We start from the raw sequence: 13058 nt of genomic DNA on the forward strand, positions 1-13058 counted from the left end.
GTGTTCAAGTGTTGATCTTTCAGTGAAGCCTTACTTGTTGAGTTTGGAAGATTATTTTTTTCCAAGGTGCTTGGTACATATGTTGGCATCCTAACTGAAGAACTGGATTTTAATGTCTCTTGTGTGGGCTTATACTATTTTTATATTTGCTGTATAAATCTTGTGTTGAGTAACTGGTTCTGAACCACATGCTTGAAAATCAGGACCGAAAAGCAAATACACTTTTATTTAGTTATTTTCAATTTTATAACAGTGTTCATTTTGTCAATCATTGTCCACCTGTGAAAGTCTTACCTGAATACTGTCTTATGATTTCTCACTCATGAACTTGTCATATACTCTTGTTTGTTGTACTCATTTGACATTTCATATTCTGTTTTGTGATAACTTGGTTTTCCCTATTTGTAAAATAAGAGAATTGGATTAAATAATTTCTTCCAGTTCTAAAATAACAATAGCATGTACTGAATAACTGATGTTCCAGGCACTGTGTTAAGTGCTTTATATTTATTTTCATATTAGACTTGCAAGATAGATTATTATCCCCATTTTGTAGATGAGATCTAGAGTTTCGAAGGTAGTTTTTTCCAAATCATATAGTGAGTGATTGGTGAAGAAGCAGGATTCAAATCTAGTTTCTCTCTCTACCCTGCTTCCCTTTGACTTTCCACCTTTTTCAGGGGGTTATGTCATGCCTCCCCAAGTTGATTGAAAGTTCTTTCAGTGTAAGCCGCTGAGTTTCTTAGTGGCCCTATTTCTGTTTGTATCACCTTATATAGAAATGTGCTCAATAATGTGTTTTACTTGAATGCCATTTCAATACTTAGGAAAATTCTATTCTCACTACTCTGATCCAGGGAAAATCTTGCTTTCAAAGTCCTGTTTAGAGTCACAAAGACAGACAGACACATAGACCAATAAAGAGGATTGTGATTTCGGAAATAAATCCACAAATCTATTACCAGTTGATTTTTTTTAACTTTTTATTACAGTAATGAGTATAGCACACAGAATTTCCCATTTTAACCACAGAACCACAGTGAAGTATACAATTCAGTATTACTAATTATATTCATAATATTATTGTACCATCAGCAGCATCTTTTACTCCTCCTTTTTCATTTCAAACAGAAACTGCTCTGGTAACCTACAGATCCCCATCTGTCTCTGTGAAGTTTGCTTCTTCTAGGTATTTCATATAAATAAGATCATACAATATATGTTTTTTGTACTTGTCTTATTTCACTCGATATGATGTCTTCAAGATTCAGTCATGTTGCAGCATGTATCCAAACTTCATTCCTTTTTATGAGTGAATTGTAATCCATTGTATGTATTTACCACATTTCGTTTATCCATTCATCTGTTGATGGTATGGCCAATTGACTTTTTTTTTTAACGTTTTTTTTTTAATTACAAAATATAACGTATGCAAAAAAGCAATACATTTCGAAATACATTTTAACAAGTAGTTATAGAACAGATTTTAAAGTTTGATATGGGTACGGTTCCACAATTTTTCATTTTTCTTCTAGCTGCTCTAAGATGCTGGTGACCAACAGAAATATCAATAAAATGATTCAGCAGTCATACTCATTTGTTAAATCCTGTCTTCTCTGTTATATTCTTCCTTCTCTTTAAATAACATATACATAAAAGCAATAAATTTCAAAATATAATGCAACAATTAGTTGTAGAACAGATTTCAGACTTTGGTATGGGTTACAGTTCCATATTTTTAGGTTTTCATTTCTGGTTGCTCTAAGATACAGAAGACTTAAAAAAAATCAATATAATGATTCAGCAATCATACTCATTTGTTAAACTGTACTTTCTCTGAATAACTCCACCTTCTCCTCTGATCTTTCTCCCACTCTTTAGGGGTGTTTGGGCTATTCCCATCCTAACTTTTTAATGTTGGAAGGGGCTGTCGATAGTATGGGATAGAGGGATGAAATTGTTTGATGTTATGGAAGGGTTGGTCCACCTCCATTTCAGGACTTATCTGTTCCAGCGACCCAACTGGAGGTTGTAGGTTTCTGGAAAGTTATCCTAGTGCATGGAACCTTTGTAGAATCTTATATAATGCCCTAGGTGTTATTTAGGATTGGCAGGAATGGTTTTGGTTGGGGCTTGGCAAGTTAGGATAGGTAGCAATGTCTAACTGAAGTTTGCATGAGTGACCTCCACATTAGCCTCTTGACTCTAGTTGAACTCTCTCAGCCACTGATATCTTATTTGTTATACTTCTTTTCCCCCTTCTGGAGCAGGATGGCATGTTAATCTCATGGTGCCAGGGCCAGGCTCATCCCTGGGGGTCATCTCCCACACCTCCAGGGAGACTTTCATTTCTGGATGTCATGTCCCATGTTGGGGGGGAGTACAGTGGTTTCACTTGTGGCCAATTGACCTTTTTTTTTTTTAACATGGGCAGGCACTGGGGACCGAACCTGGGTCTCTAGCATGGTAGGCAAGAGCTCTGCCCCTGGAACCATACAGTTGCCTACCACCAATTGACTTTTGATGAAGAGTGTCAAGTTCAATAATGGGGAAAGAATAGTCTCTTCAACAAATGGTGCTGGGAAAACTGATGGCCACATGCAAAAGAATGAAAGCAGGCCCCTACTTCACACCATATACAAAAATTAACTCAAATGAATCAGTGACCTAAACAGAAGAGCTCAAACTATAAAACTTAGGAGAACACAGAGAAATATCTTCAGGACCTTTAATTAGGCAATGAATTCTTAAACTTGACACCAAAATCATGAGTGACAAAATAAACAATAGATGAATTGAATTTCATCAAAGCTAAAAACTGTCCATCAGCGGAGATTAAGAAAGTGAATTGACAACTTACAGAATGGGAGAAAGTATTTGGAAACTATATTTCTAATAATAGCTTAATATTTAGATTATATTAAGAACTCCTACAACTTAACAAAAAAGGCAACCCAGTTAAAAAAAATAGGCAAGAAACTTCAGTAGACATTTATCCAAAGAAGATGTACATGCGCAACATCATTAGCCATTAGGAAAATGCAAGCCAAGACCGCAACGAGAAATCACTCTTACCCACTAGAATGGCTATTATTTAAAAAATAAAAAGTAATGAGTGTTGATGATGATGCAGTGAAATAGGAACCCTTGTCTGTTGTTGATGAGAATGTAAAATGGTATAGCTGCTGTGGAAAAGTGTAGCAGTTCCTCAAGAAGAAACATTGAACTACCCAAATGTCTATCAACAGATGAATGACTAAACAAAATGTGTATATATACAATGAAATATTATTCAGCCATAAAAAGGAATAAGTTCTTATGGCTGCTATAACATGGAATGACCTTGAAGACATCATGTTGAGTGAAATAAGCCAGATTCAAAAGAAAGGTTATTGTATGATTTTCCTTATACGAAAAGACTATAGTATGCAAGTTCTCAGTGACAGAAAGTAGATAATGGGTTTCCCAGAGGCTGAAGGAGGGAGGATGTGAGAAAGGGTGATAAATGGGGAATTAATGCTTAATGGGTATGGAGTTTCTATTTGGGATGATGGAAAAGTTTTGGTACTTGATGATCCTGATGGTAGCACAACATTGTGAATGTAATCAATACCACTGAATGGTATTCTTGAAAGTGGTTAAAATGAAAAATTTTGTGTTGTATATTAATATATGTTATCATGACAAACATTTTAAAAGAAAGGCTACTGTTGACTATTTCTTCCACTGAAGAAAGCCCTTGAGAAAGTAAGAATGAGGAAAAGAAGTTCCTACTTTCCATAAATCAGAGGAGAGAAATTAGAATACAGTGAGATCACTAATATGACGTAATTAAAGAAGGATTTAACATCAATTCGAGAAGTAATAGTACTTAACTTCAGTATGGAGTAGGGAGTAAAAAATTTTTAAATGAACTAGGAAATAGAATGATAAACTGAACAGGTAAGGGCTTCATGATTTTGTTGAATGAATAATTCATTTTATGAATTTTATGAATTATTGGTACACCAGTGTGTCATGAAAAGATTGAACAGTTTTTTAAAAGATGCTCACATTCCAAATCTAGATTAAGATAATTTTGAAGGATCTGCTCTTTAGGGTTATCTGTGCATGCTTTCATATGTTTCCTATAAGTATTTGAGAATTGATTTATTTTAAATTCAAAATGATTAATGCCTGTGGCTAGGTTCTAATCAGTTATTAAATCAGTTGAGAGGTAAAGAAAAAGTGGGAAACCATCAGCCTTATGAAAATACTGATAACTTCTTTTATACTTTTTTTTGCCAATTATAATTCCAGATATTACTGCATGCATGACATATTAGGTATAGTTAAATGTTTTAGTCATATTGCTTGATAATGTTTCAAGTAAAAGTAATCATATCATGTATGAGTTCTTGAGTCCTTTTCTTTTCTTTTCTTTTGGCATGCACCGGGAATTGAACCCAGGTCTGCGGCATGACAGGCAAGAACTCTGCCTGCTGAGCCACAGTGGTGCACCCCTCTGCTTTTTGATAGGTGTAAAAACTTTTAGATCATAGACCTTTTGTGTTACATTTAATTCTAAGAATTGGAAGCTTGTGCTATAGTATAACACTTTAGCTTTCTGAACCTCTTACTAAATTCTGCAAAATACAAGCTTCTTCTCCCTCAGTGTAGTTAACTTAGTACTATAAATGTGTCTGGTGTTTTGAAATTAACTGGCAAACTATGTGAGAATAGGATCTATGTTGTTTGGACTTGAGCTATGCTCAGCATGGTGGTGCTAACGACTGCAGCTAGCATTCATTGTTTATTTACTGTGTCAAACATTGTGGCAAATACATTTTTTATGTCCACTGTTTTATTTAATCTTGTAAACAACTCTTATAAGTAGGTGCTGTCATTATCCCCATATAGCAGATGTGGAACCTGAGGCTGAAAGAGGTAATTGACCCAAAGATTCAGAGCTGTTAAGTGTTAGGGCCAGGATTTGAATCTTAGTGCTCTAACTGCAGCGTCCTAGCTTTTAACCTTCATATACAAGGAAAAACTAGTTATCACCATTTATCATCTCAGACTCTTTTAATTTTTTCTACTTTTAAATCATTTTACAGATCATTTACAGAAGTAAAAAAAAGAGACAGTGAAAAGCAGATTTATTAGCAATGTAATAAAAGCTTAAATAGAGCACATATAACATTTTATTCTACATATTCCTGGTTTTAAAGGTATATATACCTGAAGTAGGCAACATGCTTTATGTAAGTAACTGCTTATCAGTCATCATGCATGAATCTGGAACATATCCATCTTGTAAAATCAGTTCTAGAGTTTGAATACATTTCTGATAGATCCTAGCTTATAATTATTTCTTGATCTTCTTGCATTTACAATACTTCTGAAAATGTTAACAACTCGTAATTTTGTTAAAGAGAGGAGGGCCATCTTCTTTGCTTCATGGTTACAAAACATTTTAGATTTATAAACCTATTAGGATCAGTCCAATATGTATTTTTTCATATCTATATTATCTGTTTTCTTTTATTCACCTTTGTATACACTTCAGCATTTGTCCATGCATGAAATGAGTTAAATACATTAAATACAAACATTATAAAAAATGAGGGAATATATTACATATCTTTTAGCAAAACTGGTTCTTGTTGCACAATATTGTGTGGGAAGCCTTGATGAATTAAAAACTGGGTGGGAATATCATATTTCTTTATTAGAAACTCATTGATTCTTGAGTTGAAGAAAATTAGTCTGGGATATTGTCATTAGATGTTGCCATGGTCTGAGATTTTTCTTTATACCAGTGGTTCTCAACCAGCAGGGATTTTCTCAGTGTCTGGAGACATGTTTTTAGTATCATGACTGAGTAAATGTTACTAGCATCTAGTAGGTAGAGGACAGGGATGCTGCTAAACCTATAGTGCAAAAGACAGACCCCCACCACAAAGAATTATCTGATTCAGACTGCTAGTAGTGCTGAGATTAAGAAACCCTGGCTCATACCATCAATGTCACTGTTAGCATTAGAGATTAAAGTACTGTTACCTGTTTCTTTGCGTTCATCTTCTGAGACTCTAATTTTAAATTGTGAAGCAATTTTTCTCTGTCAGCTTTCTTCTCTTTGTCATTATAGGTGGGAAATAAGTCCTGAATTCTCATTTGGGTTCAGTGGAAACTGAAAATAAGAGAAAAGACTGCAAAAATGGTGTCTTTGGTCGTTTATACCTTATTGAACTATGAAGCAGTGCTTTGCGCAACATAATAAGAAAACTGAAGGTTGATGCAATAGCTATAATTTGTTTTACTATTACATCATGCTAGACAATTCTTATCATTCTTCTATTTTCTTATTATTTTAGTTTTCTTTTAGCACAGTTGAGAATAATTAATAAGAAATGAATTAATTCCTAGGATGAGGGATTAACAAAACTTTGAAGTATAGGAAAAATAACATCACTAAGATTCCATAATGCATCATAGATTTGTAAGTGTGCAATGTATGTATATAGTAATTGCACAATAGAATGAATTTTGTTGTTTTCAAAAATCAATACATTTTTCTCTTTTTTCTTTGAAAGACCTCTAGAAAAAGTATAAGTGATAAAATATCAATCAATATACATAATTAGAAATGCTCAGGAAAGAAACTTACAAATTAAAATAGTTTTCACTTGCTCTAAAGTTCCCCAGGATGATATATCATTCCATACTCTCAGGAACTCATTATTAAAATTCTATTTTGTTTTTTTTCATTTATAGGAATTTCGCTTCTTTTAAAGTTTTTGATATAAAATTTTTCTCCTCAGTTCTCAAAATAATTACATCTTATTTTAAATTTTTTTTTTTTTAGGAGAGCTAAAAAATATACTTGGGAAAAATTATATCTGCCAAAATTAGCAAGAGCTTTTGCTGAGAAGAAATTTGTCAAGCTCAACAAATTGAAGTATAAGGCCTCAAGAATTGTAGGTACTGATCAGGTGAGAGTTAATAATATATTTAACTTTGCCTTTTCTTTCAGGATGTAATACTGAGATATTAAGAAAATGTACCATGCTTAACAACATCCAAATTCTGAATCTTTGTTACAGATAACCAAATTGAAGGGATCATGAAAGTCATTTAGATATGTGGCATGTTCATCTCTTTTGCTTTCTATAGACTTTTAAAAAAAGTTATGCGATTTAGAATATTTATCAGTATGTTTAATTTCCAAATGTTTGTATTTTTCCTAAACCTGATTTTCTTATCTTATAGTTTGTTAAATATTTTTTTCCTATTTGCTGAAACATTTAATTTTGCTAAAAACACACAAATCTGACATATCAGATTTTCTTTCCCTCTGTTCCCTGCATCGCTCATGTCTATTCACAGCATCTGGAGTCTGTGTAAACTCATCAGAAACAACACAGAGGGAATAGGTAAATTGAACACAGCTGGGAATTGACTTTGACCTATATATACGTTTATGTGTGTATATATATATATATATGTATTTTTTTTTCAAGTGCACACTGTGTTTGTTTCCATTGGTTCTTTAAGTTTGTAAAATTGAAATGGTCTAAAAGTGTTTTTCCTTCCTTTGGTAATATATTCTAGATAACATACAGGATTATGTTTAAAATATATGTTGTAAAGTATATAGGATTTTGTTGTTCACAGCCTTTAAAAAGTGCTATGTATTGAGTGTCATATTTGAGTTGAGGAATTTTAGTGGGAAATCAATGAAGATTTTATTTGTAAATGTTGCCTTTGGAAGGATGGGTTAAGGTTGTGAGATGGACATTTTTTAACCAAGCCTATCTTTTGTGCCTTTTCTTTTTTTTTTTATGTATGCTCTATGACTGGGGTCACATTTCATTTTTTTTCTATGTGAGTATCCTGTTATTGCAGCCCCATTTATTGAATTTTTTTTTTTTGAAAGTGTGTGGGCTGAGAATCAAACCCAGGTGTCCCACATGGCAGGCTAGAATTCTACCATTGAAGTACCTTGTAGCCCCCAACCATTTTATTTTTTAAAATAAATTTGTCCATTGTGAACACACAAACATAATGTTGACTGAAATGAGACAGAAATGCAAAGTATTATTCCATGTATATAAAATAAAAAATAGGCAAACCAATCTATGCTGTTGAAAGTTGTAATACCACTTTTACAGGATGGTGGAGGCTGGGAAGAGGGCATCATAGGAGTTTCTGAGGTGCTGACAATGTTCTGCTTCTTCATCTAGGTGATGATTACTTCGGTGTGTTCACTTTGTGAAAATCCCATGGCTGGGCACATGGATTTGTTCAGTTTTCTGTATGTGCGCTAGAATGAAATTTCAAATGTTAACTGTTAAGTATTAGTAGGATTAAATTATAAGCAGAATTCAATAAACATAATTAGGCAGTGATGTGATGATCATAGCACATTATTGGACTTTAGTTAATATAGCTTTTCTAACTTTCCAACTATCAAAGCAGCACGGACAAATGACCAGACTAATTAATTGGCATTTAATTTCTAGTAATATTATTTTCTAAAGCATATGCTTAGGAAAAGGAGGAATTTTGAGGCATAATATCCATTTTCAAATTGGAAAAAATATGCTTTATTGTTATTTTTAAGAACCGAATTGTATAGTTATTAATTTTTATAATTTTATAACTCCTTTTTATGTTTTTGACACCATATAAATATACTTGCTGTTTCTTTTGTTTCTTATTTTCTGTGAGTTTTTCGAGCTTATGTGTCTTCTTTAGTTATCTCAGACATATAAAGTAAATCAGATTGACATTTCAAAAATAATCTGGATTAGTTCATTGGATTGATTAGCCCTGAAATTATAATTGAGAACCCAACTGAATTTCCTTAGTGAAAAAGGTATATATCTCCACAGCTTCTGAAATAATGTAAAATATCTGTGTTAAGTTCAAGAACACTATCTCAATGCATTTAATGTTTATAGTATTTCTTTTAGTATGAGTTTGTTTTTAAAAAGCCTTTGATGCTAATTCAGAGATCCATAATCTGCTCGCAATGTCTTTCACATGTAGTTTTGATGATAACTGACAAGCTGTAAGTTAATTAGCACAGAACTTACTAATGAGGATGTTAAATTTTAATTTAAAAGTGAGGATTTTTATTTGTATACTCTGGAAAATTGAAGGAAATTCAATCATATATACGATAAGCATTTCAGGCACCTTTTCCTCATCCAGGAACTTTATTAGATAACAATAAGAAAATATAATTAAGTTAATGATAGCAAAGTTTTGAAAGTATGCTAAGATTGCTTGTCTTTAAAACTGGGGATAACCCAAAACCGAAGCAGCAAAATAAGGTCTGTTAATTAGCATGGAAGACAGCTTCTTGAATTAATATGTGGTGTTAATTAACAGGAAGTCTGATGTTGTGTTGTAATTACCACCAATATTTTTGACATACTGAGTGACTGAAGGTGAATTATATAGATAGCAATTGAGTAAACACTTTTGTGCTTAGGAACATTTTCCTTTGTTTCTGTTTTCTAGAAATATGGACAGACTTCTTAGACTTGGAGGAGGTATGCCTGGATTGGGCCAGGTTAGTATGTAGATTCTCAGTATTTCTTTGTGTGTAAAGCATGGACCTTTCTTTAGGCATACAAAGAGAAGGAGCTCACCCCCAAGAAAATCACTTCACAGATAACCTTATGAAGCTTACCTTATTGCAGGTTGCTGCATTGCAACACTAAATAGGAGGAGAACAATTTCTATTACCTTAATAAGTTTTCTTCTGGGAATAAGAATTTTCTGTTTTCTTTGATTTAAAATTGTGGGATATATGAAATTATCTGACTTATTATTTTAGTAGGAAACAGACTCAAAAATATCTTATTGCTGGATTTAAATTATATGCTTTAGAAGTAACATGAAAAAGTAAACATGGAATACTTTTGACTAGATCTAGAAAACTGACCCATAAAGTAATGTTTGTATGTACAATCTTAACACTGATACATTTTAGCTAGTAATTATGATTCAGGGGTGAATTAATAAGGAATTTCTTTTTTCTTTAAATTTGTGTATTTGGTTACATATTCTTGTTAAAATTAAATGATCTTTCAGTTTTAATATTATCACTTATTTTGCTCCATGCTATTGAGTAGAAGGACCTCTAGATAAGTTTTCTGTTCTAGGATATCGTCTGTTTTCAGCTAAAGAAGAATTTCTGCCTCTTTGGAGTTGGGCAGTGATTATCCTTCTAGTCATCCATTCACTTAATATTGATTAGCAAAAAAGATGACTATCTTTCCTTTCTGAGTTTTTGTGAAATGTACTGTTTTATGACTTAATAATGAAAATATTTTTATAACCCATCTTTAGAACCCTTTTAGTTACCAGCTTTTCCTCAATATCTCCGTCACTGTTAATTACTTTGTCTTTCTCATTCAAAGTAGTCTGTATTTGTTGTAAGAAACACAGTTTTGTCTGAGACTTTAGGAAAGTTTTAAAGGCGCTTTTACCGAAATTCTTTGATTACATCTATCATGGATTATGACTCATAATTGTTTTTACAAAGTTTAAGTCTTTTTGTGACTCTATATTGAATCCTTGAACAGACTTCAATTATTTTTCATTTACTTCTGTTAAACAGTTTTAAATATTTCTCATGATCCTTTGCTCCCAGCTTACTCATGATTTTTCATTTTTGTAACATCTGTATAGTGTAATCTCTCAAGAGGCCCAGGTCTCTTAACTCAAGCCTTACAAAGCTGTTTCTGTAATTTTGTAGACATTCTAAATAGCTTCTAGAATTTCCTTAGTTTATTCTGAAATTAGTAATACTAATTTTAATCTATATATAAACGTAAGAAGTTAACTGAGGTAGTATGTAGGTATTGCAAGTTTACTTGCAAATTATAGGTAAAAAATAATGGTGTTACTGGCCACAAATTGAGCTATATCATCTCAGTGACCACTTCAAATCTTTGCATTCTTAAATCAGTGGAAAACTTAGCATTTGTTCGGTAGCTTTCTGTAGGTTTCTGATGATTTAATCAGCCCTTGTATCCTCAGTTTGTACTCTTATTTTGATTTACAAGTAATAATTTTGCTGAATAATCTTAAGGCATTTTAAGTATGTATTTCATCTCCCCAATTAGATGAAAAACTCTCAAAGGAATAATTTGTAGGGTTCTTATTTCTCTGGTAATTCCCTTATCAAATAATAGGTGTTCAATCATTAATTTTTTTTCTAAAATTTTATTTTCCTCTTGTTCTAGGACTAATTTAAAAAATAAATACTTAGTTATGGCACTATTTCTACAACTTTTCTACCTCGGGAATGAAATGTTAGGTGTATTACTTATTTTTTTAATGTTAAAGATCTTTGGACAGATAGTACTATTCTTTCCAGTAGGTAATGCACAGTAGTGGAAAAGGAGCTATGTGTTGGTCTGCCCCTCCCAAGATCAATGAGGAATGTTACTGTCTTACCATTTAATACAAAAGGCGTAATTCCCTCTTGCTTGCTGGTTAGTTTGCAAATGGCCTTTTTAAAACATGGGACTAGGAACAGAATAGGTAAAGGCTTTTTATATTTACTGAGAATCCCTTGTAGTTATTCACCTTAAGAAGTGAATAGACTGTTTCTTTGTAAGAATTTATTTCTTTAAAGAAAGAACACCATGAATATTTTATAAATGAATGGGCTTTCTTAAATCATTATCTATAAAAATAGTCTAACTTCGATGAAAGAAATACTCTAATACCAGTTTTTCAAAGCCATGATTAGCAGTTACTACTTTTTTTTAGCTTTAAGACTATTTTATTTTCGGCCTTGATTCCACTGTGTAGAAATATTTCAATTTCATTTTCTTAGAACATTATTTGATGCTGATTTTTTATGTCTTACTTCCAAAAGACAGAATCCAATATTTGGACTTAATGTTTTTAAGTTAACTCAGTAGTAAAAAAATATTGGGGCTTTGCTCTACATGCTAATGGCTACATTTTATAATAGAGGAAAACAGTAATAATATAGCAATATCAATATTATCACAGTTGAAACTTATGTTTCATGATATTTGAGGTTACTTGGCCTTGATAGTTTTATTTGGGAGTTAAGATAGGTGGGAGGGTAGGGGAATAAAAGGTTTAAACAACATCTCTACCCATTTTAACCTAGTAACTTTCTCTGAATAGGGGGTGACCTTTTCTTTATCCTTTTTTTGTTCTCTTACTCCATATTCTATTAAAACCTTGCTCATTTCCACTAGCTCATTTTTCTGCTTACAAAGTCATCTGTATCCAAAAAAAACAAAAACAAAACATCATTGCATCCTACTGTTAAACATTTTATTTTCTTTACCTCTAGACTTTTTGAAGTAATGAGCTTGTACTCTTGTATTCTACTTGCTTCAATTTACTCTTACAAGGCTGTATTCTGGTCTTTTCCTCCATTACTGTACTGAAATTGCTCAGGTTGACAGTTCTTGGTCTGCTTTTGTTTCTCTTTTAACGAGAGTTCAGTATTCCACAGTGTTAAAATCATCTTTCTTAAAACTTTCTTTTCCATTAGCTTTTTTTGTGCCACTTTCTCTAAGTTCTTCAGGACAGTATACCTACAAAAGAAGTTTTGTTTTTTAATATGTTTTTAGTGTTAATAAGAATATAGTGGTAGAATAAGATTAAAAATTAAAATTAAGAAAATGAGATCTGTCTACAGTCCTTAACTTCAGTGTAAGTTGTTAGTAGTTTGAAGTAGAAACAGGTATTTTATTTTTTAATAAAATAAGTTTGTAAATAGCTTTAAATTTCAAATGTGTTTACTTTGCTTAAGTGCTTACAAATTGGAAATTACCTAATGTTGTGAGATGATTGTATTAAAAGCATTTACTGCTATAATTTGGCCCCCTGGTTTTCCTTATGGCATTTGCAACCTAGGGCTTAGCAATTGTTCTAGTTTGTTAGCTGCCAGAGAAACAGAATGGCTTTTAGAAGGGGGAATTTATTAAGTTGCAAGTCTACAGTTCTAAGGCTGTGAAAATGTCCCAACTAAAGCAAGGCTATAGAAATGCCCAATCTAAGGTATCCAG

General features: G+C 32.4%; 1 protein-coding gene across 3 annotated transcripts in view; it reads left to right on the top strand.

Moving 5' to 3' along the window:
* PSMD14 (proteasome 26S subunit, non-ATPase 14) overlaps positions 1-13058 on the top strand; it is a 123564-nt gene that overhangs the window by 1312 nt on the left and 109194 nt on the right. For all 3 annotated transcript variants that reach the window (XM_077154002.1, XM_077154004.1, XM_077154003.1), the window contains exons 2-3: positions 6848-6974; positions 9511-9562. In XM_077154002.1, the coding sequence (XP_077010117.1) occupies positions 9515-9562 (48 nt within the window). In that variant the 5' untranslated portion in view covers positions 6848-6974; positions 9511-9514. The remainder of the gene's footprint in view (positions 1-6847; positions 6975-9510; positions 9563-13058) is intronic.

Source organism: Tamandua tetradactyla, chromosome 3 (assembly GCF_023851605.1).
Source record: "Tamandua tetradactyla isolate mTamTet1 chromosome 3, mTamTet1.pri, whole genome shotgun sequence".
NCBI lineage: Eukaryota > Metazoa > Chordata > Mammalia > Pilosa > Myrmecophagidae > Tamandua > Tamandua tetradactyla.